Raw genomic sequence first — 24813 nt, 5'->3', positions numbered from 1 at the left:
TTAAAAATATCCCCAGTATTTATTTATTTCCTTAATACGTAATATTAAATATAATATGTATTAAAATATATATTTCTTATCCATCAGTAATTGCTATTCCTTGAGCAGATTATGTTTTAATCAGACTAAAATTTTAAAAAATATTAAAAAACAAAAAAGATATAAGAACTAAAGATATAAGAACTAAAATAGAAATGTACCCGTACGTAAAGGCATAGAATACAATGAATTCAAAAGTGCTATATGTAAGTTCATACATCCAGATCAAAGGTAGGTGTGTGGTGGCTGGTTAATTCTGCAACTTTCACAGTAAGCAAATTGGTGATGAGTCAACTGTCTTTTACTTAACTGCTATTGAATCTTGTCTGTATTGGCATTTTTGTAGAAGTTCTGATTGTGACTCTGGTTTTTGCTTTTTAAGAATTTGTGACTCGTAAAAGAAGAGAACATGATGCATCCCATGAGATAAATAATACGGGAAATGCAAATAAAGAGTTAGAGGTGCTGAAGAGTACTGAATCAGTTAACAAACCCACAGAAGTGCCTCTTTTATCAAAATCAAGGACTATAACAGGAGATACTGCAGTCAACCCAACAAACAATTCGAGTCTGGCAAGACAAATTACTTCCATTTTGAAGAAAATCACAACTGCCAGCCCTGTGAACACTAGTGTCTCCCAAGTTGTTGCAGGATCAACAGCCATAACCAATATTAGTAGCAACATAACTACAATCCAGAAGAATTCAACTGCTGGCACCCTAAATAACACCCTAAATATTCCAAGCAGCCATCCTTCATTAATTCCCACAATAGGAGCAGATGGTACTACTGACATTACAAGTACTGCAAATGCAAAAGGGACACACAATAGTAAATTAACATCAGGAGTAGCTGAAAAAACAATACCAACTGAACTGTTTCCCAGGACTATGACTACTGCTGCTTTGACTACAACAGCAACTTATCAAGTGCTTCCCACAACTCTTCCCACATTGAGCATTCCTGTACCAGTTAGCATTGGAAATGGCTCTAAGCCAGCAGTAAACTCATCTACAGTTGCAGCTACCCACAAGCCACTAGCTTCAACAATCAAAAGCACGATTCATACAGTTACAAGCACAACCGTGGCAGCAACTTCTATAGTAACAGTAAAGTCAGCTGAATTCACAACAGTTGCAACAGACAGGATAAAGCCTACTTCAGATAAGGTAATTCCTCCTGTATTTACCAAAGGTGCTGACATCACCACCACTTCACAGCAAATATTGTCAACTAGTCAACCAGTGAAGGGAACAACTTCTGTACATCCCTTGTCAGTGTTCACAGGTACAAATCCAAAAACGTTATCCAAACCAACAAGTATAATACAAAGCAAAAACCAGAAAGACACAGACAGAGAAAATAGCTTTCGGCAGGTGGATGTCAGTTTGCTCTTAGCAGTGCTTCTCTTTGGCGTTCTGTTTTTTGTAACAATTGTTGTCTTATTTGCCATACAAGCCTATGAGAGCTACAAAAAGAAAGATTACACTCAAGTGGACTACCTGATCAACGGGATGTATGCAGACTCAGAGATGTGATGAAATATATGTTGATTCAGATGTGAAAGCAATAGAAATGAAAAATATTATACCCATGCACACAAATATAAATCTGAATCTATATATGAATGAATACAACTTTATTGGGACAAGTAGAAAGCCTAAGGTGGCTTGTCTTTCAGTTCGCTGTTTTGCCTATAAGACCACCTGAAAGTGCTTCCAGATTACTTTTACTGCAGTGAAGGAGAAATGCCATGTATCATACTTTTAAAGTACTTTTTAAAAAACTCACAGTTAAAGGGTGCCATGAATGTATTGTTTCTCAAGCTACAATATTGCTTCTGTTGTGCTAATTTTGTCTGCTAATACAAAGGGGTATTGATGTTGCAAGATGGTTTCTTCCTGATTCCTGAGGTTCTGTTCATCCCCTGTTTACTCCTATACAACAAATGGAGAAAAGGTGTTTCTTTAACACGCCTATTTTCCTGAAACTTCCAGTTGGCATGAAGACTGTGTTAGTTGTTGCTAATGCAAATGAATGGCCAGGGATTAGCAGCATTAGCAGAAGTGGAACAACACAAAAGAGTGCCAAAATCTTTTGGGACCCTTTACTTAGGTATGATATGCTTCATTTAGGTACGTTTGAAAACCTTCCTAGAATTGCTAAGCATTCTCATTGCTTTACGCTGGGGGCAGCATTTGTTGTAAGGTTAGAAAACCCAATTGTTAAAAATGTATTTATCATGGTCTGTTTAATGCTGGGCTATTTCCTAATCATGTTGATTCTGCACCTTTTATATGATTTTATTTTTGTACCTGTTCACTTAAAAATTGAGGCCTGGAGTCGATGTCAAGCTTTACTGGCTCTGTTTCTTCCCTTCTTGATGTCTGTTTGCCACAGGCATTTTCGTAACATGAATTCACATGGTAACTATTCTTTCTCTCCAAAGCTCTCTCTATCCTTGTCATCTTGTTCAAGCCATTCACCCTCATTTCCTTTCAGTAATTTTTCAAAATCCATATCTCTCGGTTCCAATATTTTGCATATGACTTCTTACATGACAGTATAAGGTAAGCTTATATTTTAATATTACTTGTAAAGATGGACACATGAGGAAGGTTAGTACTTCTCTTAAAACCTTCATTCTTCTCTAGATCCATTCAGAAGGAAATGAAGAAGAACATTGTCCATGTATGAGATATTTTGATGATCTTTTGTATTCTGCTGTACACATTTACATCTTCCATTGCCAAAGATAACTGAATAATCTACCCTTAAAAAGTTACCTTAGTGAGGAAACTAGCTAGAAGAATTGTCATGATTAGAACATCTAGCAGGAATCTCTAAAGAAACAAGCTACAATACCTAGGTTGCATAAATCCAGACAACATCTAGCAATTGTCCAGATTTTTGCTGTCAATTAAGGGAGCCTAACATTTACTGATTGCTTGAATTCAGTTCACACATGCCTGTATAATTAGTCTGTTAAATTTCAAGGGTGGATATGTGTGGACATATGTCATATGTGGATATGACCTGGCTAAAGCTAAAGACCTTTGAAAACATTCAAGTTACACTTAATTCCACAAGAAATTAGAGTTGGCTGAACACCATGTAGTACACATTTGGTCATCCTCAATGGGACAGAATGAAGAATAGTGGATACTTCATTCTCTGTAAGCTTAAGAAAAGCAGGAAGGGGAACCAAATCATGACTGTATACATAATTATTTTACTTAACACCCATCCTAGATAGGATAATATAACAACTGCTGCCAAACCTTTTGAAGTTTCTTTGCAGGTGACCATCTCTGTGCACCAAGCTTTTAGGGGAGACCTGCCATTGCTGTGCTTAATTTGTATTTTCAAATGTTTCTTGCATCTCTACAGATGAGCCAACAGGGTATGCTGTTGAGCTGTTCATAAAACATAGATTCCATCTTTGGACTTTGCCAGAGGATTTATAAATTTGAGCTTCCTCCATTCTCTTGTGGTGTTCCGCTTATTTATTTAGCTGAGACTCCTCTTCTGCCACCACTCTTCATAAATTATGTTTGAATTAGACATACTGTACAGTTTCAGTAAGATGACCCAACATCCTGCTGACCCCAGTTAAAATGAAGGAAACCATTTAGATAGGAATGTACAGCTATTTTAAAAAGACATAAATGGCAACTGTTTACATACATGCTTTACTCAGTATCAAAAACATTTAGATCTGTTATGCTGGGGCAGACGGAATTATTAAAATATATGTCTTTAGACTACCTCCCATCTTCCCAAGCCTAGGTGTAGTGCACAGGGGGTTGGACTAGGACCAGGTTCAAGTTGATCTTCAGCCATGGAAACTCACCAGGTGACTTTGGGCCAGTCGTTCTCTTTCAGTCCAACCTAAGACAGATCACAATGTGAGATACCTTTGAGCTTCTGGAGGAAAGGTGGGGTACAAAGTATTAAAAATTAGTTGACATTTTTTATTTGCATTACAATTTACAGACTACAGAAGGATAGCCCTGCATTCCAAGAAACTTGCAATCTAAACTTCAACATACAGAAAGAACGGGAGGCAGGAATAAAGATGACAAGAATATGCAGCTGTTTTGCTCACATGCACTAAGTCTCTTTCACAGGCAGTGTTATTTATAGGCCCACCAGAAATGAAATTCTGATAAAATGAAGTAGGTTAAACGTTTCACAATAAAATAAAAATGCAAGTTAAGATATAAGAACAGAAGAGGAGGGCAGGCACCACAGTGAACCAAGGAAAGAGAAATCCCAAGTGCCAGGAAAGAGAAAGGGGAAGAATATCCAAGTGCTGGTTCATTTAAGCCCAGCACATTTGAGAAATGTAGTAGTTTTTCAGGGTCACTTTTGGAATGTCCATAAACTAAGTAACTAATTGACTGGTGGTTGGAATTCCTCGGCCCTCCCTTGTTAAAAGGGGGGGGGGGCAGATTAAATCAATAAAGCTAAAACCGAGTTTAAACATTGGAACAGATGTAAAAAACATGGGAAAGTAATATTTTGCTTTGTATCAGAAAATATGGGTGCCAGGCAACCCTCTCTAGGGTTATTTAACAATTGATAAACTATTACAGAAACCCCTCACCTCTAGGAGGCAAGTGGAAGGTCTTTCTCCACTTGGGTTGAAGTACAGGATAAGCCTGTCATGGCAACCACTTTTCCCGCAGTGCCCCCCTGATGTTGCCTTCATGACGTTACCAGCCTTAACTGTTTTGGTATGAAAGTGGTGTTTCCCCTGCTTAAGCTGACAGCAGCCTGTGTCAGTGTCAGGGTCTGCAAATTCTTGCCTGCTTGGTGTCAGCAATGAGAGCAGGGGATGGAATCAACCTGGCACCTCTCGTCTTTGTGGGCTCGTGTGGGCACAGACTGTTTCGCCAGTCTCTGGCCATTCCCCTTCAGGGCCAGTCTGCTTTGGGAAGCTGGAAGTCCACCGCTTTCAGATCAGGCTCTCCTAGCACAGCCAATCTATTTCAGCATATTGCACATCTCAAATCAGGATAGCGCCATGTAATGGCAAGCCAAAACAAGCTATGGAGGCCAGATGGGGATTAGCAATGGGTTTTGTTGTTTATTTGTTCAGCCGCTTCTGACTCTTCGGGACTTCATGGACCAGCCCACACCAGAGCTTCCTGTTGGTCGTCACCACCCCCAGCTCCCCAAGGACGAGTCCGTCTTTAATGCCAGCACAGTTTTCTGATGGCTCAAGGAAGGGAAGATAGCACTTTAACTGAGCTGTGGGGAAAAGCCAAGACAAGAGTTTCTGGTTCAGAATAGGTGCCTTTAGGAAAATACAACTGTTTAGGGATGAAAGGTGTATAGTCCTAAGCCAGAACTGAACGAGCTCAGCCTGGAAGCTAGGGAGGCAAGGAAACACTAGTAGTTTTACTTCCTCGGTAGTTTTACTTAGCTACATGGGGCCTATTTTGTTTTGTTTACTTCAGAATCTTCTTAGAAGTTAGAATAAACTGGAATAAAATTAGGATAAAATAGAATGAAATTATAATAAAATGGAGAGCCAGTCTGGTCTAGTGGTTAAGGCACCAGGCTAGAAACCAGGAGACTATGAGTTCTAGTCCCACCTTAGGCATGAAAGCCTGCTGGGTGACCTTGGGCCAGTCACTCTCAGCCCAGCTCACCTCACAGGGTGGTTGTGGGGAAAATAGGAGGAAGAAGGAATATTAGGTATGTTCCCTGCCTTGAGTTATTTATAAAAATAATAAAAGTGGGATTAAAAAATCTAAAAAATATGTATTTCTGTTTCTAGAGAGACAACCAAGGCTGAGAATGAAGTCTGCTCACAGCTATGGCTATGAAATCAAAGCAAAATATACATTCTCCCCACTGTATACTCAACGAAATATGTCTTTTGCTTGTATTCAAAAAGATAAACATATTTGGGTCAATCTGGTGATCCTGCCTTTTACAGGGACATGTCAGATTGTTTTCTTGGCAACGAAACAGAAGTTGTTTGCCACTGCCTTCTGGATGAGTTTTTGACTTCCTATTCTAGCCCACATTCTTGGAATTTTCTGGTGGTCTGCTGTCCAAGTTTGACCCTGTTTAGTCTTTTCAAGGTCAGGTAGGTGCTGCCTCCTGTATTTGCATGCCACTTACACATCAAAATTATTCCCAAGGGTGCTTATAGGAGATCTATTATTTTTATATTTTACTTTTAAAATAAATTCTAGTGTTTCCTTGGAAATAAGTTCATACATTGCCTGTTGGAACTTATTCTTAGGAAAGCATGGCTAGGACTGCAGTCTTAGACAAAAACTGGTTTAACTAAAATCAATAGTGCTGAAGCAAAAGACGCTACTTTGGGTATTTGGTAAGACAACGTTTGTTCAGAAAAAGCATGGCCAGTTGTACCCAAGAAGGCAGAATGCAATGTATAAGTGTGTTGAACATACTTCCACAAAGCCCCTGTGGTCTAAGGGCTTTTCTGCACTGCAGTCTTAGGTTCCTTGATTCCTGTGCATGAACTAGCTAGAAATTAAGCCCTGGAAATGAAATTCCTTTCTGGAGCTCAAGCCCTTCCCAGTTTTGGACACAGGAATTGGCCATACTTACCATGACTCCCGACGGGGGTTGCATCGTTTCTTTACCCCTCCCATCCCCACCAAGCACCAAATTGCTTTCCTTTTGAAAGGGCAGGGAGAGGTGTCTTTCAGGCACCTGGTTTCCATTAATAGACCTTTGAAATGAACACCCCTGTGGACTCTTCTTTGTACTTGATACCCTCCTGCATGGTGCATCCACCTGTTAGGGGATCGGTCTTTCTTTTTAAAAAAAGGAAAAGAAAATACAGTTCTACATTTTAATTTATTTTTATTATTATTTTTTATTTATGGAAGAATACTTGTCAATTTCACCTGATTAAAAAAATGTTTACCTTTTCCCCAGTCTAAAATGGGAGCACAGTTACTGAAGAGGCCCTATTTCTGGTCCATAGCTATTTCACCTCTGACACAGAGGGACTCTCAAGATGGCATAAGCCAGCCTTTCTCAACCTTTTGACCCTGGAGGAATGCTTGAAATATTTTTCAGGCCTCGGGAACCCCTGCACATCCAGGTTCAAATATAAGCCAGAAGTTACAAAATTATTATATTCATTACATGGGGAGGCCTGTATATATGCATTAACAGTGTTCTTAAACTAAAAATAAAGAATGAAACTTACCTCTTTAATGTGAAGTTGCCCAAATTTGAAATATTTCTTTAAATCATGATCTCCCAGGGAATCCCTAGTGATCTCTTGTGGAACCCTAGGGTTCTATGGAACCTTGGTTGAAAAACCCTGGCATAAGCAACTAAGAAGGCTAATTTGAGACTAAAATATGTCCAGTTGTGTGGTAGTATCAAGCTAGCTTTAGATCAAGTCAGCCTTACCTGATCTCAAAAACTAAGCCAGATTAGATCTGGCAGTACTTTTATGAGAGACCAAAGAAATACTAGGGCTGTCAACTAGAGTAGGAAGTTAGAAAAAGATTCTGGGAGAAGGCCGTATCAAATCACTTTTGTCTAGTTCCCAGGAAAACAGCGTGGATGTGTCTGTGCAATCACTGGGAACTGAGCTGGAGCCCAAGGAATTTTTACCTAATTTTACAGTTTAAAATAAAGCTGCAGATTTTCCAGCCTATAGAGCTTACTCTCTCAGCTACCATCTCTCATTAGACTTGTTAAATAAGGTCCACTTGCTCTGTGTGGTCATAGTCTTGTGGTTTATTTCTGGGGAAAGAAGAACTACCCATCCTGCATGCTTCCCCACCCCACTGCAGGAAATAGGCTTAATAAGACATCCATTGGTTCCAGTAGAGGATTTGTGACATTTAATTGTCATGGGAGGAGGGGACTTCACAGCTAAGGGGAGAAGAATTAATCCTCCCAGTGTAATCTGCCAAAGGTTCCACGGGGACTGAGGTAGCATGCACTGTGTTCCAAACTGGGCCTAGCAAAGATAAAATACTAGAGAAATAAAGCCCGTTTGCTGTTTTCTAAATCAGTTCTGCTTTTGGAATGCTTTTCAAAGAAGCCCAGTTCAGATGTCTATGCAAGGGTAGCAGCACTCAGCTGATCTTGTTTGAGTAAAGTTGGGCCTGGTTGGTACTTAGATGGGAGGCTCCAGGGCTGTGGAAAGGAATAGGAAGTAAAACACACATGCGCATGCGCACACGCACACACACAGGCAATGGCAAACCATTTCCAAGCTGCTGCCAAGAAAATGATGTGGATGTGTTCCAGATGTCACTAAGTCAACCTGAAGGAGCTCTACAGTGTACAAATGATCATATCAGACTTGTGTACTGTATGGCTAGATCTTTCCTACAGATGGGAGGTTATAGCTGGCACATCAGCACCCTGGAGCGCTACCAAAGAAAATATGATCTCATCCAGAACTCCACTGTCATCTAGCCCATCTGATTCCAGACACCTGCCCAAAACCTCTGGGCCACACCTGAACCCAAGGAAAAAACCAAAATAGAACTGAGTATCAGCATCATATGTATAACATGGCAGTTCAAGTCCTTAAGTGACTTTACCCAGTGTTTCCATGTAGATATGAATCACCATGGGAGGCAAGAGAGCACATAAGCCAATACGAGGACCTGGAGTAGCTCTTGTTCAGATGCAGCAGTTCAACTGCCTGCCAAGAAAGCCAAGAAGTGCAAACAAAGCTTTTTCTCTCAAAGAGGAGGTTTGTCACAACCTCCATTTACTATAAACTATCCATTCCCTCCTCCAGCCCAACAGCTCTCCACCCACTTTGTATCCAAAGACTATTTAAAAAAACTAAAATTAAAAAAAATGATCATAGGGTTAGCAGGAGCACTATCTGTAACCTGAATTTCACACAAGCTGGATCTGAGAACTTGTTATTCTCATCAAGGGCCTTGACCACTGCAGCTTTATTTTAACCCATTTCCTTCTGCAGTTAATCAGTCTCTCCCTACTTAGAATTGCTTTAACAGATGGCTACCCAGATTTCCTTAGATCCAAAGAAAAGTACATTTCCTTCACCTCCACCACCAGAAAGTAGGACTTGAAATGATCTGCAAGCTACCTCTAGTTGGGTAGCTTGCACCCTGAGCCTTCCCCCACCTGCTCAGATTCTAGCTGTCCTTGCATTAATCTCCTAGTGCACCAGCCAGCTGAGTGTGCTTTGTCCAGGAGAGATGGCTTATATGAACCCTGTCTCAAGCATTTGACCATTTCTCCATTCCAGAGATCAGAGCCTTGATAGGACACCATAGAAATCCTGCTAAAAGACAGTCTGTGCTAAGTGATCATCTAGGTCAGTTTGTGTAAACTTGGGCAACCAGATCCGGGCTATCAAAATCTGAATGAGCACTAGATGGCAGTAAAGAGAAGGTTTTTCATTGTTTGCTGCCATCTAGTGATGTCTAAATTTCTTTATCTGGTAACCTTAGGATAGTGGAACCATTTTCACAGAGTATTCTTCTGTCCAAAGAATCTCATGCTAATTGAAATACTTAACATTAGGGGAAAAGAGGATACTGGAAAGGAATGCAGAATGCACATTTTGTAATAGCTCCTAAGGAAGAGATTGATTGATTGATTGATTGATTGATTATGTCCATTAAGTTGGTGTTGACTCCGAGCAACCACACAGTTAGATTTTCTCCATGATGATCTGTCCCCATCTGGTTCTTCAGCTCTTCCAATGGTGCACTCATCACTGCTGTAACTGAGTCCATCCACCTTGCTGCTGGTCATCCTCTTCTCTTTCCTTCCACCTTTCCCAGCATTAGAGCCTTCTCCAGAGAGCTGGGTCTTCCTGTGATACATCCGAAGTAGGTAATTTGAGCCTGGTCATTTGTGCCTCAAGTGAGAAAGGAAGATGCAATCCATCTAAAATGAATGAATGGGCTTGTGGATTTCATTCAAATCTTCCACACCTTTCAAACTTAGGGAGGAAGAAAATGATTTGGCCACAAGACACAGTGACTCCGTCCTCCCCTCCAATAAGCCTCTGCAAGGGGTGAATTGAGCATCCCTTCCATTCTCTGTCCAGTCCTTCAATCCTGAGTGGCCATTTCCCCCTTTACCAACCTTGCATTTACAAACATCATTTTAAGGCAGATTAGAAACCTTTGGTGGCAAGCAGCTCTTTTAGTGAATCACTGTGCCCATCTGGAAAGGTAGTTTCCATGGTGCATGGCTATAAGTCAAGATGTAAAAGTATTGGAAAAGAACAGCAGGCACAAGAAGATTTATACAGATTAATTTAAGGTGGTGGATTTGTTTCCAACTGTATTTTATTTCATTGACACCCCTCTGCTTCCCAAAATAATTCCTAGAGCCTCTTCCAGGCATCTCTTGGCGAAACAGAATAACTTAATTGCAAAGGACAATAATTAACCTGTCTGTGTAGTTTCATAGGCTCATTAATTTCTGAGACATGGTGACCATCCGGATTAAGAAAAAGGTACTTGAGAAAACATGTTATCCTAATGAAGTGGGGGCTCACAGGGGAGAAGTGCTGGGAGCGGGAGCGGGAGCTTTTTTATTATTACTTTTAATGAGAAGGGGCAATTATGTGATTGGCTCCCTTTCCCCAGGTTTCCCTGCTCCCTCTAAATGGACAGTGATGGTGGGGGTGGGGGAAAAGAATGGATTTTCCCAGCAACAATAGATTGTTGCTATCCAGCTCTGTTGTAATGCAAAGTATTTGGGTGGGTTGGTCTTGAATGAGCAATTAAGGCCCATTAGCTTCACAAAGAGCCTGTCCCTAGTGGAGATGAAAACTGCTGGAACTGGACAGTCTGTCTTTCATCATGCAATCTCCCTCCTTCAGTAGCAGAGAGTTTTTGCTTGTGCTGTGCCCTGTTACAGAAGTGCTAAAGAGGAACTTCAGTTCTCTACCACTGATTTTAGAATATGCCTTCATTTACTTAGCAAAAATCTTTTCTTGCACTTTCTTTTAAGATATGCAGATGCTTCTTCTTTACACGAAAGGCATTTTAGCATGATTTAAGTAACAAAATACTGTAGTCCTGTTCCATTTAAACAATAAAAAATATATATTCCACTAGTATAAAGAGCAGATTGTACACTCTGTGTGTGTGTGCGTGTGTGTGTATTAGCTGAGGTTTTCAGGAACCTCAGCCTGACTGGTAGCAGTCTATTGTCATAATCTTTTACTGGGTCTGCCACCTCCAGTTGTAACAGCTTCTAATAACCCTGTGCAGTTAGCTAGGCAATAATTGTCCAGTGGTGATGAGGACCATAGGAAGACCTGAAAGACCAGGTTACGGATAAATCATCATGGAGAAAAATAAATCATCATGGAGAAAATCTGTCTAAGTGGTCACTAGGAACTGAAAGTGACTTGATGGCACATAATCAATCATTACATTCAGTAAATGTAATGGTGACTCAACGGTGAGAATCCAGGTTTCTCCAGCCACCATCCAACATTCTAACACTATTCTGCCTGCTAACAACTTCCAATTCTATGACTGTCAGCTGATCATAATAAATTGAATATTACGTTCTATACTACCGTTCTTTGCAGTGTGTGTGTGTATGTGTAATCTCTCAGTGTGTATTTATAGATGTAGATGAAGACAGCTGCTTCTTGGGTACATGCCTTAGGGGACCCTGATCATGTGTGCCTACTTTTCAGATTTTACTATGGCACCACTGCCAGAGGACCCAACCTGCAGCAGAACAAGCCAAGTCATGGAGCAAAATGCTGCATGTAGATTGTTCAGCTCAGTTAAGTTAGTTGTTTATGTTAGAAATTGTCCAATTTGTTTATATGTGCATTGGCTGACCGAAGTAACTATAGTAAACCTACAGCAGCAATGCATAATGTAGTTTAATTTAATTTATTTAATTTTTTATCCTGCCTTTATTATTTTTATAAATAACTCAAGGTGGTGAACATACCTAATACTCATTCCTCCTCCTATTTGCCCCACAACAACCACCTTGTGAGGTGAGCTGGGCTGAGAGAGAGTGACTGGCCCAAGGTCACCAGCCAGCTTTCATGCCTAAGGCAGGACTAGAACTCTCAGTCTCCTGGTTTCTAGCCCGTTGCCTTAACAGCTAGACCAGACTGGCTCTCCAGTTAGGTGATATCAACATACTGTAAGCAATTGCTGTGGTTAAATCTCACTCCTTGAAAAGGACAAATTAATGAACATTAATTGCATCATCATTGTTCCCATGTGCCAGTCTGTCCATATGTTTTCACATATTATTTTATCTGTTTGTCTTGTTCCTCCTGCACTGATGCTATAATAAAGAAAAACCAAGCAAGCCAGGTAGGTATACTTGCTTTTTTATGTAATCACAGACTTTTTAATAATCTTTGCACAATGGTGCATTTCTTCCTGACATTTTAAAAATAATCATCACCCACTCTCAACCAAGGAACTGTAATAGCTATTCACGCACTAATAGCCAGAGAGCAGCAATTTTTGCATGAACCTATAGCTGTGTCTCCATTAAGAGTCCACGAACTGATGTATAAATCAATAGCAGTTTCAAAACTGTTACGAAGTGCAAATTCATGCAACTGAAAAGCATATGAGCTATTAGAGACTCAGCATTTTGTTTGATGTTGGATGAAGTTGACTTAGTAGGTCACGTTGCTGACAGCTAGTCCTGGTGAGTTTTGTTTTTTTTAATATTCAAGCTTTGGATTGGAAATTCTGCATTTGTGCATCTTGTAGAATCTTTTTTTTTCCTCCTGTAAAATTTAAAATTGATGGTATATTTTATTCACACAATCCCTAGGTAGTTCTTACACTCATTCTGGGAAACAGCCCACTTATGGGTTTGCAGATTGGGGGAGAACGGACTGATGCTAAGAGAAAATAATTAAGGTATTTCTTCATGGTACATTTATAGTTCAGCAAATTTGAACCAAGGATTTCTAGCTCATGACCTTCAGATGAGAAGGTCAGATTCTATTTATTAGCATAATTCTGTTTTCAGACTGCAATCCATAGGTATGTAACATTCTGAGTTTTATTTTGTTTCCAAATTGCATTAATAAAAGACTTAACTGTTGTAAAACGTGTTTGTCCAAATTGTTCTGATCTTTTCTCTTGGGTTTTAAGCAAGTATGACTGAAGAATGCGCAGGTGCCATCTCACCATTTGAGAACTGGAATAAGTTGAATCCAGTGTGACCAAAGGGATGGTGAAAATTCCCCTGTAAAAAGGACAAGTTTGGGGAAGCAGATCAGGTATGATGAACCTCTAGTTAGAGTCCTGAAAGTACTGAATAAATGGAATTCCCCAAAAAGTGTCTGCCAGTTCTATCCCAAATAGTGAAAACTACCCTGTGCCTTTATTATTCCACCAAGAGTTCTTCAAAATATGGCCTTAACTATTTTTCATTACTGATTTGCTAATTAGACCTAGAACATCATAGATTGGTGAACAGTGGATTTCCCCAAATTGGCAAATTTTAGTTATCTTCCATGGTCTGTGAAATTGAAGATAATAGTTAAAAACAGGATGGAAGAAAGAGAGAAAGAGGAAACTCTTGGTTATCGATTGCCATTTTAATTAACTTGTTTGATTGTAAACCACTCTGAGATCTTTGTTGAGGCAGGTGGTCTATAACAAATTTATTGTACAAATAAATAAATAGAAATAAAGAGGGCTTCCCTTCAAAATCCAAGCAGTCTCTCTAGTCATCCTTTTGGCAATGAACATGTGCTAAAACCAGAATAATAAATCAGACTCTGGTAACACCTTTTCCGATTAACACATTAAAAGGCATAAGCTTTCCAGACTCCTGCTTTTTTGCCACCATAGATGAACATGGCTCTCCTCCTCCATCTCCAAGAATAATAAGTAACTAGTTTGATTTTATTTAGAATTCCCAGCATGCGATTGTTACCCTTGCCATAGACTTAATATTTAGAGATTTCACTTCATTGATTTCATTTCTCATTAAACCTTCCCCATGTGCAAGGTTGCACAGCTAACCCTTACACAATTGGCACAAAGTTTGTTAAATCTGTATTTCTGAAGTTTGGGCAAAAAGACCCCCCAAGTACCTTCCTTTCCATTTTCACAGAGCTGAGCCAAAGGACGATGTCATGATAGAAATCAAACATCCCCAGATGGACAGATTAGAGTAACTAGGGGCAACTTTTCATATATTTCTCTTACTGTACTAGGGACCTCTTGGAATAAGAGCTCTGCCAAAGATGTTTTAAATTACCATCACTCCCAGTGTGTAATGTCAGCTCTGCCAGTTTTGTGCCCAGGCTGCCTACTACTGCTACATGTCATATCTAGGCTGTGAGCAGGATTCTGAGGAGATTTTGGGGAACCAGAAGCAGTCAAGGCCAAAGACATGCACAGAACTAAACCAGGAGGCAGGCACAAGATAAGGAAGGCTGGAATCAAGGACTGAAGAATGCAGGAAACTCAAGAAGGCTTTGATGCTTAAGCAAGCCTTAACTGAGATCAACCCCATCTTGTCATTTTTGCTCTCAGACCTACTGTCAGCACATGACATAATTAGCTGAGGACCAGGGCTTCAAGAAGCTCACCAGCACTAACATCTGCCTGTCCATTTTCTCTGGTTTGGTTCCTTGGTCTTGAGAATAATGCAGGATGGCGGCCGCAAGGGTCAGAGCCGGTTGAAGCGGTCCGTTATTTGGCAAGGATTAAAAGCGTGTCTCATCTTCCTGGAGCTGTCCCAGGTTGCAGATCAGCTGCAACCAGCTAGGAGGTGGAACAAATGGAGCCCCTCCCAACACCCAGGAAGAGGAAAGGTCATTGCTGCCAAGGAAGAGAGCTCAGCCTAAGGCCCAACAGCACGGGGAGAGCGTTTGGAGAGAGGCCTGCTCCATCCAGGTCAGGCCTCCTTACAAAATGTAGTCCCTTGCTGACTGGCTCTGACAAAAGCATAGAAGAAAAGTTTAATCCTTCCTGGGTGATTTTGAAGTAGTGACGCTGATGTTTTAGGAACAGAAATGGTGTCTCCCTTGCTGCAACTATCACTGTGACTCTTTTTGCCTCTGGGAAAGGGGACTGTTAGCTTCCCTGATAGAGCAGAGTTGAATCTTTGCTCAGGGTGCCCTAGAGTTAGTCTGACTTTCTATCAGGAGTTCTTAGGTGGGTGGGATCAGCTAAGGCTTAAGGATACAGAATAGTAAATGCTGCAATATTAGTGTGATGCTTTGATTGGAAAGCACCAAGACCCTTCAGCAGGGGGAGAGGTAGTACTGTACTAGTTGAAGAAATAGTTCTTTAGTTGAAGAACATGCAAAAAGAAGGAAAAAAGAACATGAAGGAATAAAACCCTTTTCAGGCCTTTGCAAAGCATCAAGGGGTTTACAAAAAAAGAGGAGGGTTGGAAAGGGCATACTAGCTTCTGTCTCCTGGCTATCAGTTTCACACTTCTTCAGAGCACAGAGTAACTACCTTCAGTGAAAAGACTTCTCTATCCACGAAGTGGAATCTTGGGGAAATTAGGAGCCTCAATCTTAGTAAGGACTAAATGATGCTCATGCTGCACGCAGTTGATCTTCTTGGAGAGAACAGTGGAGTAGGTAGAGATAGTGGGCTTCTTCCTGCTCCTCCTCTTAATGGGGGGAGTTGCACAGGTTGCAGGAAGCCAAAGAAAGGTCGCTAGTTACTATTTTATATCAGTCAATGGCATCCATGCCAAAGAAGAACTTGCTTGCAACGACAAATGCTGCCATTGCTTACTTGTGACCCCTTGCCTAACATAAGTATGTTAATTGTGGCCTTTGCATAAAGACATAATCATGCACGTATCTTAATTTTCCTTCCCTTTGCTGCCCCCTGCCCAGACACCCATGATTTAGGTCTTCTGTACTCACTCTATATCACTTAGATATGAGGAATGGAGAGATCCTCTTGCTTCATGACACAATAAAGCAAACTATTTTTACTGTAAGCAAGGTCAATTTATATTTGGTTCACATTTATCTCCAAATACAGTCAGCTGGAATCTCTCTTTGTAGCTCAGCCTAAGATGATATGTGTAGGCTGAAAAAAAAATGTACCTGAGCCAAGAGGGAAGTATGGCAACCACATGGGAAAGTGCAAGTCTCCCACAAGACATTAACCATACCACTCTTTCAACTTGTGAGGGATTGAAGGGAGAGGAGGGCTGTTTAGATGCTTATCACTGAGAGAAAGCTAGGCCTGGTGGGAGCTTCTGGAGAGCATCAGGAACTGCTGACTCTCAGGGTAGGTGGGCCAACTCTGTGTGCCTATGAAAACAAATAAAATATGACAGCTGCAAAGAACATTTTGCACAGGCAGGAGTGACCCGATTGATTGAGTTCACTACGTTTAATGTCAGTGAACATAAAGTATGCTTCGAATGACTCAGAAGGTCAATTGGGGGATTGTTCACAAACAATAAAAATGTGGGGTGCAGTTTTATAAATAAATTAGTAGTAATATGTTAATTAAACATAATCACACTTGTTCAAATAAGAATTAGTTGACTTATCTGCACTCAAACTGTGTGCAATATAGTAGTGAGTATAACCTAGCATGACTGAGTATAAAAAAGCATATTTCTCTGCAATGTAAATAGGGCACTGTTTTTTCCCATTTTTATATCCAGCTCCTCCATGAAACCCATTATATTGGAGACAATTGAAATGTAATGCATTGCAATAATAAACCATGTCTGTGGCCATGTCTCCTGTTTTGCACAGGATAGCCCTCCATTTGAAGGGCTTTTAGAAGCGGGTCTGTCATATGAAGGCCTCCTTTTATGAAGGACTGTAGTCAAATCCAGATTAAAGCTCAAAAGGCCAGGGAACGGAGGAATTTGAAGCTGCTCATCACTAGGCTCCTAGACAGTAGTTAAGCAGCCACACAGCTCACTTGCTCAGTCTTCCCCACTATGATAAGTTTCTTGTACTTTGATTTACATTCTAGTAAGTATTTCTGATTTCACACTAATAACAAAAACATTACAATGTTGTTGTAATTAATAAATTTGCAGAGTTTTCTGTTAACTGGGAGTGTGGGATTGTTATCACAAAAAGTTCTGATTAAAATGCTCTTACTCTCCCAGGAGTCCCAGTCCTTTTGATGAGGGAACAGGTTGAAAGTTTGAAAATATGTTGTTGGTGTTCCTGCGAAGCAGCTGTTGAGGGGTTTTGCCATTCACAAAATGATTGCCTTGGGCAGGGGGGGCAGTCATACTGGATTCCCAATTTCCTGCTTGCTCCCCTCTCTACCACCTCCTCTTGCAGAACATTCCTTGCTACCTTATCTTGTCCTTTTTCGGGGCAAATGTGCATATCCCAACAAAGCATTGGATTGTAGCCAGACGTCTTGTTCATTTTTCAGAAACTCTTATGGGTCTTCTTTAGAGCTACTGTCATTTTCATCGTTCCAATGGTTTGCATACATCGTAACGTTTCGCATGTCATTTGCTGATCCGTGTCTATTAGCGCGGGGTGGGGAATTTCAGTTCTGCTGGGGCGTTATCTTTCTGCTGCCCTGCAGGAATGTGTGTTTGGGTTATGACATGTATTCAAGGTTGCTTTCCCAAGCCAATGTGTTTAAAGGGGTATTGGTGTATTTGGATGATGTTTTGATTTATACTGAAACTATGGAAGAACATGTTAGTCTAGTCAGACAAGTATTGAGCAAACTGAGAAAGGCTGAATTGTATGCTAAACTGTCTAAATGTGCATTTCATAAATCACAAATTGATTATTTGGGCTACAGAATTTCCGATAAGGGAATTGAAATGGATCCTGCTAAAATTGAGGCCATCATGGCATGGGAGCCGCCACGCACGCGTAGGCAGCTGCAAAGTCTCCTCGGATTCGCGAATTTTTACAGGCCGTTCATCCAGCGGTTTGCGGAGATAGCCTTCCCTCTCACCGAGCTCCTTAAAACAAAAGGGGTGGGGGATACACGGAGGGTGAAAAATCCGGGAGCGCTCCTTAAATGGACACCCGCATGCCAAGTGGCATTGGAAACTCTTAAACAACTGTTTACATCCAAACCGATTTTACAACATCCTGATCCTGATAAACCATTTGTAGTGCAGGTGGACGCTTCTGACTTCTCTATTGGAGCTCTGTTATTGCAAACGGACACGTGCGGGCGCTTAAAGCCATGTGCCTACCTCTCCTGTAAATTTTCAGAGACAGAAAGGAGGTGGCACGTTTGGGAAAAGGAGGCTTTTGCAGTAAAAACTGCGCTGGAGAGTTGGCGTCACTTATTGGAGGGGGCTGCCCACCCCTTCGAGGTTTGGACTGATCATAAAAACCTTGAGGCATTGACTGCGTCTCGTAAACTTAACCCAAAGCAAATTAGATGGGCTCAATCCTTTAGTCGGTTTGATTTTAAACTGAAATTTATTCCGGGAAGACAAAACTTTTTGGCTGATGCACTACTGCGCCAGCCTCAAGATGACAGCGCTGTACCGGATGTGGTGGGCACTCTCTGGACAGAACCCCAAATGAGTCTGGCAGTGGTAACTCGCAGCCAAACACATGTGCAGCAAACAGAGGCTTCAGTTTCCCCTCGCTTGCCTGTTCCCTCAGACTTGCAACAACAGTTTCTATTCGAACTGAAAACTGACACTTGGTTGCAAGCAAACCTCAACGAGGTTACTTTTAAACAGGCATTTGCATGGAAGCATGATCGTCTCTATGTGCCTGACGCTTTACGCAAAACCATCCTATTACAATCCCACGATGACAAATTGGCTGGACATTTTGGGTTTGGAAAGACCCTTCATCTCGTAAGATGCCAGTTCTGGTGGCCAACGCTCAGGCGCGACGTAAAGAACTATATTAGTTCCTGCCCAGTATGTGCTGCTTCTAAACGAAAAGTGGGAAAGCCCCACGGCTTGTTACAACCTGTAGCCAATCCTTCGCGCCCATGGGAGGAAATCTCTATGGACTTCATCGTTGATTTACCTCCTAGCCAGAGAAAAACTGTCATTTGGGTCGTAAAGGATTTTTTCTCTAAACAAGCCCATTTCATCCCATGTACCTCTATTCCATCTGCGCAGCAGCTGGCCTGCCTCTTCATTGTACACGTGTACAAAATTCATGGATGCCCCGCCCGTTTGGTGACGGACAGGGGCACACAATTCACGTCTAAGTTTTGGTGGGAATTTGTAAAGTTACTGGGCACTAAACAAGTGTTGTCCACTGCGTCGCATCCAGAGACTGATGGAAATACGGAGGTGGTCAATTCTACACTGGAACAATATTTGCGTGCTTTTGTAAATTATCAGCAAGATGATTGGGTTGACCTCCTGCCGTTTGCTGAGGTTGCCTACAACAATGCTGTTCATCAAAGCACTGGCCAAGTGCCTTTCCATACTGTCTTTGGTCGTGACTTTGTCCCGATCCCGGAACTGCCTCAGCCAGCGGCCCCCGCCTCGTCGCCTGCTGATTGGGCTGCACGCCTCGCAGCTGCCTGGCCGACAATACATAGGGCACTTACAGATGCCCAAGCCACCTATAAACGGCATGCAGATTCCAAGCGATCCGCCCCACCATTGTTTAAAGTGGGTGATAAAGTATATCTTTCCACCAAATTCATCAAGTCTACACAACCTTCAAAAAAGCTGGCAGCCAAATTTATAGGTCCTTTTCCTATTATTGCTCAAATTAATCCTGTTACTTTTAAATTGGATTTACCGGTAAATCTTAAACGTGTGCACCCTGTGTTTCATTGCAGCCTCCTTAAGTCTTTCAACGAGTCAACCCACTGGCATCCGCAGCCTCCTCCTCCTGCACCTATCATGATTGATGGTCAACAACACTTTGAAGTTAAAGAAATCCTGGATGCCCGACGTTGTCGTTCTGTTTTACAGTACCTGGTTCGCTGGAAGCATTTCCCGCACCCTGAGTGGGTGGCTGCCTACGATGTTTGTTCCCCTATTCTGGTTGCCCATTTCCATGCTGCTTATCCTGACAAACCTGCTCCTTAAAGTGTATTCCTTTCTGTGGGGGGGCGGTATGTCATGTTCATCGTTCCAATGGTTTGCATACATCGTAACGTTTCGCATGTCATGTTGCTGATCCGTGTCTATTAGCGCGGGGTGGGGAATTTCAGTTCTGCCGGGGCGTTATCTTTCCGCTGCCCTGCAGGAATGTGTGTTTGGGTTATGACATGTATTCAAGGTTGCTTTCCCAGGCCGATGTGTGACACTTGCCGACGCACGGGAGGGGGTGGTTGTGAGGCTGGGGTGAGGGGCGGGATCAGGTTAGGGGCGAGGGTTTTTAGTTTGTATTTGGCGCGCTTTTGCTTATTCTCAGATTTGAACTTGCATACTATCCTTTCAATAAATCAGTTTTATTCACTAAATCCTGGTGAGACTGACTTCGTTGGGATAAGGCAATCATTACAGCTACTGCCTTGCTCTTGATGGAGTTCTTAAAGGTTAATAAAAGAACTCCAAGCAGCTAACAGCAATCTTGCAGAGTAGAAGCGTGAACCAAAAAAGAACTTGCACATTAAGTTTAATTATGTTCAGAAATAAATTCAGTCTTCACATAGTAGTTAGATGAAGAAAAATAGAGATAGCTTAATTTTACTCAGTAGATCTGGATAAGGGTAGGTTCATAGTAGAAAGCACTTAATCATCACTGAATGAAGAAAAGGGGAGTGCTGCATTCTGCAGCTCTTCCTGCTTGCATGTCTGCCCATGAGGTAATGGAGACTGTTAATCACCAAGCCCAAGAAGAAGGAGGAAGAGGAAGTTAGGTGACCCATGTGACATCCCACAAGCACAATAAAGATGTGATTTGCTAGAGCAACCCCCCTATGCTTATGAGACAATGCTGAGTTGATCCCTGATAATTCCAACAGTTCTATAGCATATTACCTTACCATTTAATAAAAATTAAATTACTTTTAAAAAAGGGAATGTCAGATGGAGCAGGGAATCTGGTGGACATCAAGGGGGGTATTTATAGCAGACTGACACCCCAGGCCCCATGCTGGAGATCCCAGATTTCCTAATGATGCACTAAGTCCAGAGCATAGAACAGAAATACCCTTATTATCTATCACAATCCTGAACAGTTTGGAAAAACTTATGATGTTAACCAGCTCTACAGTAATTACTGAGGGAAAAATAGTGGTGGTGGTGGGGGATTATTTCCATGCAACCTTAGTCTTTGGATGGCCTACCATCTACCTACAGTTCTTGGATATAGGTGGTCTACTGAATAGGTCAAATTTGTACATGTAATCCCCAGAGAGCCTTGATTGGTAAAACAATACAAATGAATGAAGCATGATGAGAGTGTTTATTCTTAATTTTGTAAAATGGTTTTACAATAGTTTGCATATTTATGGGTCATGAAATATACCATTTTGGAAGAAAGGTGAGCCCTCTATTTCTAGCAGCCAGAAGTGTTAGAGATGGAAATATCTCAGGCCTTTTTTCTTGTATGGACACTGAGGAGTTATGTGCATTCTTAAACTAGGGCCATTAAGTACTACAGAGACCTAGCTTTTACAGAATTTACAGCTCTGAGTATGGGAAGTAAAAAAGAAGAGCTTGAACACTTAGTAGGGAAAGGAAAATATAATTTAACGATTTTTTCAGAAATCTGGTCAGATTAGTCCCATGTCTGAAATATAATAACACTTAAGGATACAATTTCTTCAAAAGGAACAGAAACTATACAAAGAGAGGAAGGGTTGACTGTATTTTAAAATGATCCTGGCCCAAAATCCTAGTGAATGAACTTGGCAGTGCTACAGAGAGCAACTGGGTTAAAATAAATGAAGGCACAAATGAAAGCTGTACAATTGTTAAGACTTATTATCATTGACCCCACTAAGAAGATGTAGATGATGCCTTCCAAAAGCAAGCTGTAGATCTTACAGAAATACAGGTAGAAGTGAGGTGAACATTCACCTGTATTGAGCTCAGGTCCTGGTGACTACATGCACACACAGTTATCTTGGCAACAAATGCCTTCTTCTAGGATATTTAGTATACTACCTATACTAACCAGCACCTTCAATTGTGCTTAGAAGCCAACTGTACCTATTCTCACCTGTTCCTTTAAACTCCAGAGACAGTCTTGCAAGAAACAGCAAAGTATGGCAAAAATCAGGCCAACTGCCAAAGGGTGAACACAATCAGAAGACAATACTCATAACAGGAATGTGAGTTAAAAGGAAAAGAAGGTGAAAAGAAATCAAAGCATGGGGAATATGAGCAAGGTTTTCTTATGCTAGATACCATGACATCAAAAACAGAGCTAGGTGAAACAGTCCTTTAAAGAATTTCTGCTAAAGATTCAGTCAGCTATCTCCTTATAGTCCAGAGTGTTGGAATTATCAGGGGTAAACTCAGCATTGTCTCATAAGCATAAGGGGGTCTTTCTAGTAAACATATCTCTATTGTGCTAGCAGGAAGTCACATGGGTCACCTGATTTCCATTTCCTCCTCTTCTTGGGTTTGGGGATTAACAATCTCCATTACCTCTTGGGCACACCTACAAGCAGGAGGTGCTGCAGAATGCAGCTCTCGTCTTCTTATCTCGCTTGCATGCAGACATTTCTATTCCACATAAAAATGTGTGGAACCAGTGATGAATAAGTGCTTTCTACTATGAATCTACTTGTACCCAGATCTACTGAATAAGTGTAAGCTACCTTTTTTTCTCTTCATCTAACTACTGTGTAAAGACTGAATTTATTTTCTGAACATAATTAAGCTTAATGTGCATGTTCCTTTTTGATTCATGCTTCTACTTTGCAAGATTGTTGTTAGCTGCTTGGAGTTATTTTATTAACCTTTAAAAACTCCATCAAGGGTTATGGGCCCAGGACAAAACCAGTGCATCCCAGCAGAGTCCAGCATACTGACCAAGAACTGATTTTTGAAAGGGCTTTTTTTGGCCTCACAGCCAAAAAGGAAGCCACTTGCACATTTAAAAGGGAAAGTTCAGAAAAATTTTCTTCTCTCTGAACAATGGAGAGAGAGGAGGGAGTTCCCCCCATACCAAAATTGACTGAGGATAATTACTCAGCATGGCTATTCAGATTGAGGATGCAGCTAGATTTTGAAGATCATTTGGATGTTCTGGATTTACCTGAACCTGTGGAAGAAAAAGGATGAGAGAGCTAAAATTCTTATTGCTAGATCTCTTCCAGATCACAGATTAGTAGAGATTAAAAATATTTCTACTGCAAAGGAAATGATTGAGAATTTATGCACCCTATACTATGAAGCTGATGATCAGAAAGTGATCTCTTTGTTATGAGAACTGCATGCATGCAATTTGGAAGACAGTGGAAATGTAAATGACCACCTGATCAGGCTACAGGAAATCTTTGATCAGCTGAGCACAATCCAGAATCTCATGAATGAAAAACTTAAGATGTCTTTTGCACTGAGTACATTACCAAACAGATTTTTCCCATTTGTTGCTGGCCTGAATTTAGAAGGGAAAAATCTTTCTTGGCTTTTGGGAGTGATCAGATCAGAATGCTGAAGCAAAAGAATTTGCAAAACCAAAGAGAGCCTGGCAGAGACACTGGTTACCTAGCAACGAAGGGTAAACATGAGCCAGAGCAATCAGTGACACACCAGAAAAACAAAGGGACAGAAAAAAGGGCCATTATCTGTAATTCATGTAAAAAGCCAGGACATATTGCAAGGTTCTGCAGAAATAAGGGCAAGGCAGATTTTTCCAAGGATAAATCCAAGGAAAAAACTGTTAAAGGTAAAAAGGCTTTACACGCTGTTTATAAAGCTGATACCAATAAATGTCCTAGATGATGGGTAATTGATTCGGGGGCCAGCAGGAATCTATGTGGGAATAAACATGACTTTTGTGAGCTAAACGAAACCACAGAAGGAAGCATAACATTAGCAGATGGCAATTCAATTTCAATTCAAGGAAAAGGAAGTGTGCCATTGAGATGCATCAATGGAAGTGAACACAAAGATCTTATAGCAGAAGATGTTTTCTATTTACCAGACTTAGAAACCAATTTACTAAGTGTCTCAACATTGAACAACAAAGGTTTTGATGTGATTTTTAATGCTAATGGACAATGTAAAGTCATCAGTGGAGAAAAGATTTATGTTACAGGTTTTCAAAAGGATGGCGTCTACCAGGTGCACTGCAAACAACTGCCACCAGATGTCAGCCTCGCCTGTCAGCAACAAAAAGAGGACAACAGCGCCACCACCTGGCACAGACGTTTTGCGCACCGTGATTTTAACACAATTTTAAGAATGAAAACTGAAGGCATGGTAAGGGATTTTGAAATAAGCAAGCATGATAAATGCCAATCGAAATGTGTGATATGCATCAAAGGAAAGGCAACAAGACTAGCCATACCCAAACAAAGGGAAAGGAGGACAACCAAGCCACTCGAACTTATCCACACTGATTTGTGTGGACCTCTTCAAGCATCAGCAGGTGGAAATAAATATGTTTTATGCTTTATAGACAATTTTTCCAGATACTATGTGACCTACCTAATGAAGGAGAAATCCTGAACAGTGGACATGCTGAAAGCATATGTAGCCATGGTGACCAACAAGTTCAACAGAACCCCTCAAGCCCTCCAAAGCGACTACAGAGGTGAGTTGATTTCACAAACCATGCAAACATACCTAACACAACTAGGTACAGAACACAGACTAGCCACTCCATACACACCTGAACAAAATGGAGTTGCAGAAAGGAAAAATTGCTCACTAATGGACATGGTAAGATGTATGCTTTTAGAAGCAGATCTGCCTGACAAATA

At 41.0% G+C, this 24813-nt stretch overlaps 1 protein-coding gene and 1 long non-coding RNA gene across 5 annotated transcripts in view; both read left to right on the top strand.

Moving 5' to 3' along the window:
• The window catches only part of C1H11orf24 (chromosome 1 C11orf24 homolog), a 34809-nt gene extending 30372 nt beyond the window's left edge, over window positions 1-4437 (top strand). For 3 of the 4 annotated variants that reach the window (XM_063289274.1, XM_063289275.1, XM_063289276.1), the window contains one exon: window positions 422-2387. In XM_063289274.1, coding sequence (XP_063145344.1) covers window positions 422-1578 — 1157 coding nt within the window. In that variant the 3' untranslated portion in view covers window positions 1579-2387. Of the gene's footprint in view, window positions 1-421; window positions 2388-4036 lie in introns of those variants that run through there. The other variant, XR_010066854.1, reaches the window with a different exon arrangement.
• Window positions 1-24813, top strand: part of LOC134487462 (uncharacterized) — a 312713-nt gene that overhangs the window by 69870 nt on the left and 218030 nt on the right. The gene's annotated exons all lie outside the window — the stretch shown is intronic.

The sequence above is a fragment of the Candoia aspera genome, chromosome 1 (genome assembly GCF_035149785.1).
Source record: "Candoia aspera isolate rCanAsp1 chromosome 1, rCanAsp1.hap2, whole genome shotgun sequence".
In the NCBI taxonomy this organism is placed as follows: domain Eukaryota; kingdom Metazoa; phylum Chordata; class Lepidosauria; order Squamata; family Boidae; genus Candoia; species Candoia aspera.
This window is presented reverse-complemented; position numbering and strand designations above follow the sequence as displayed.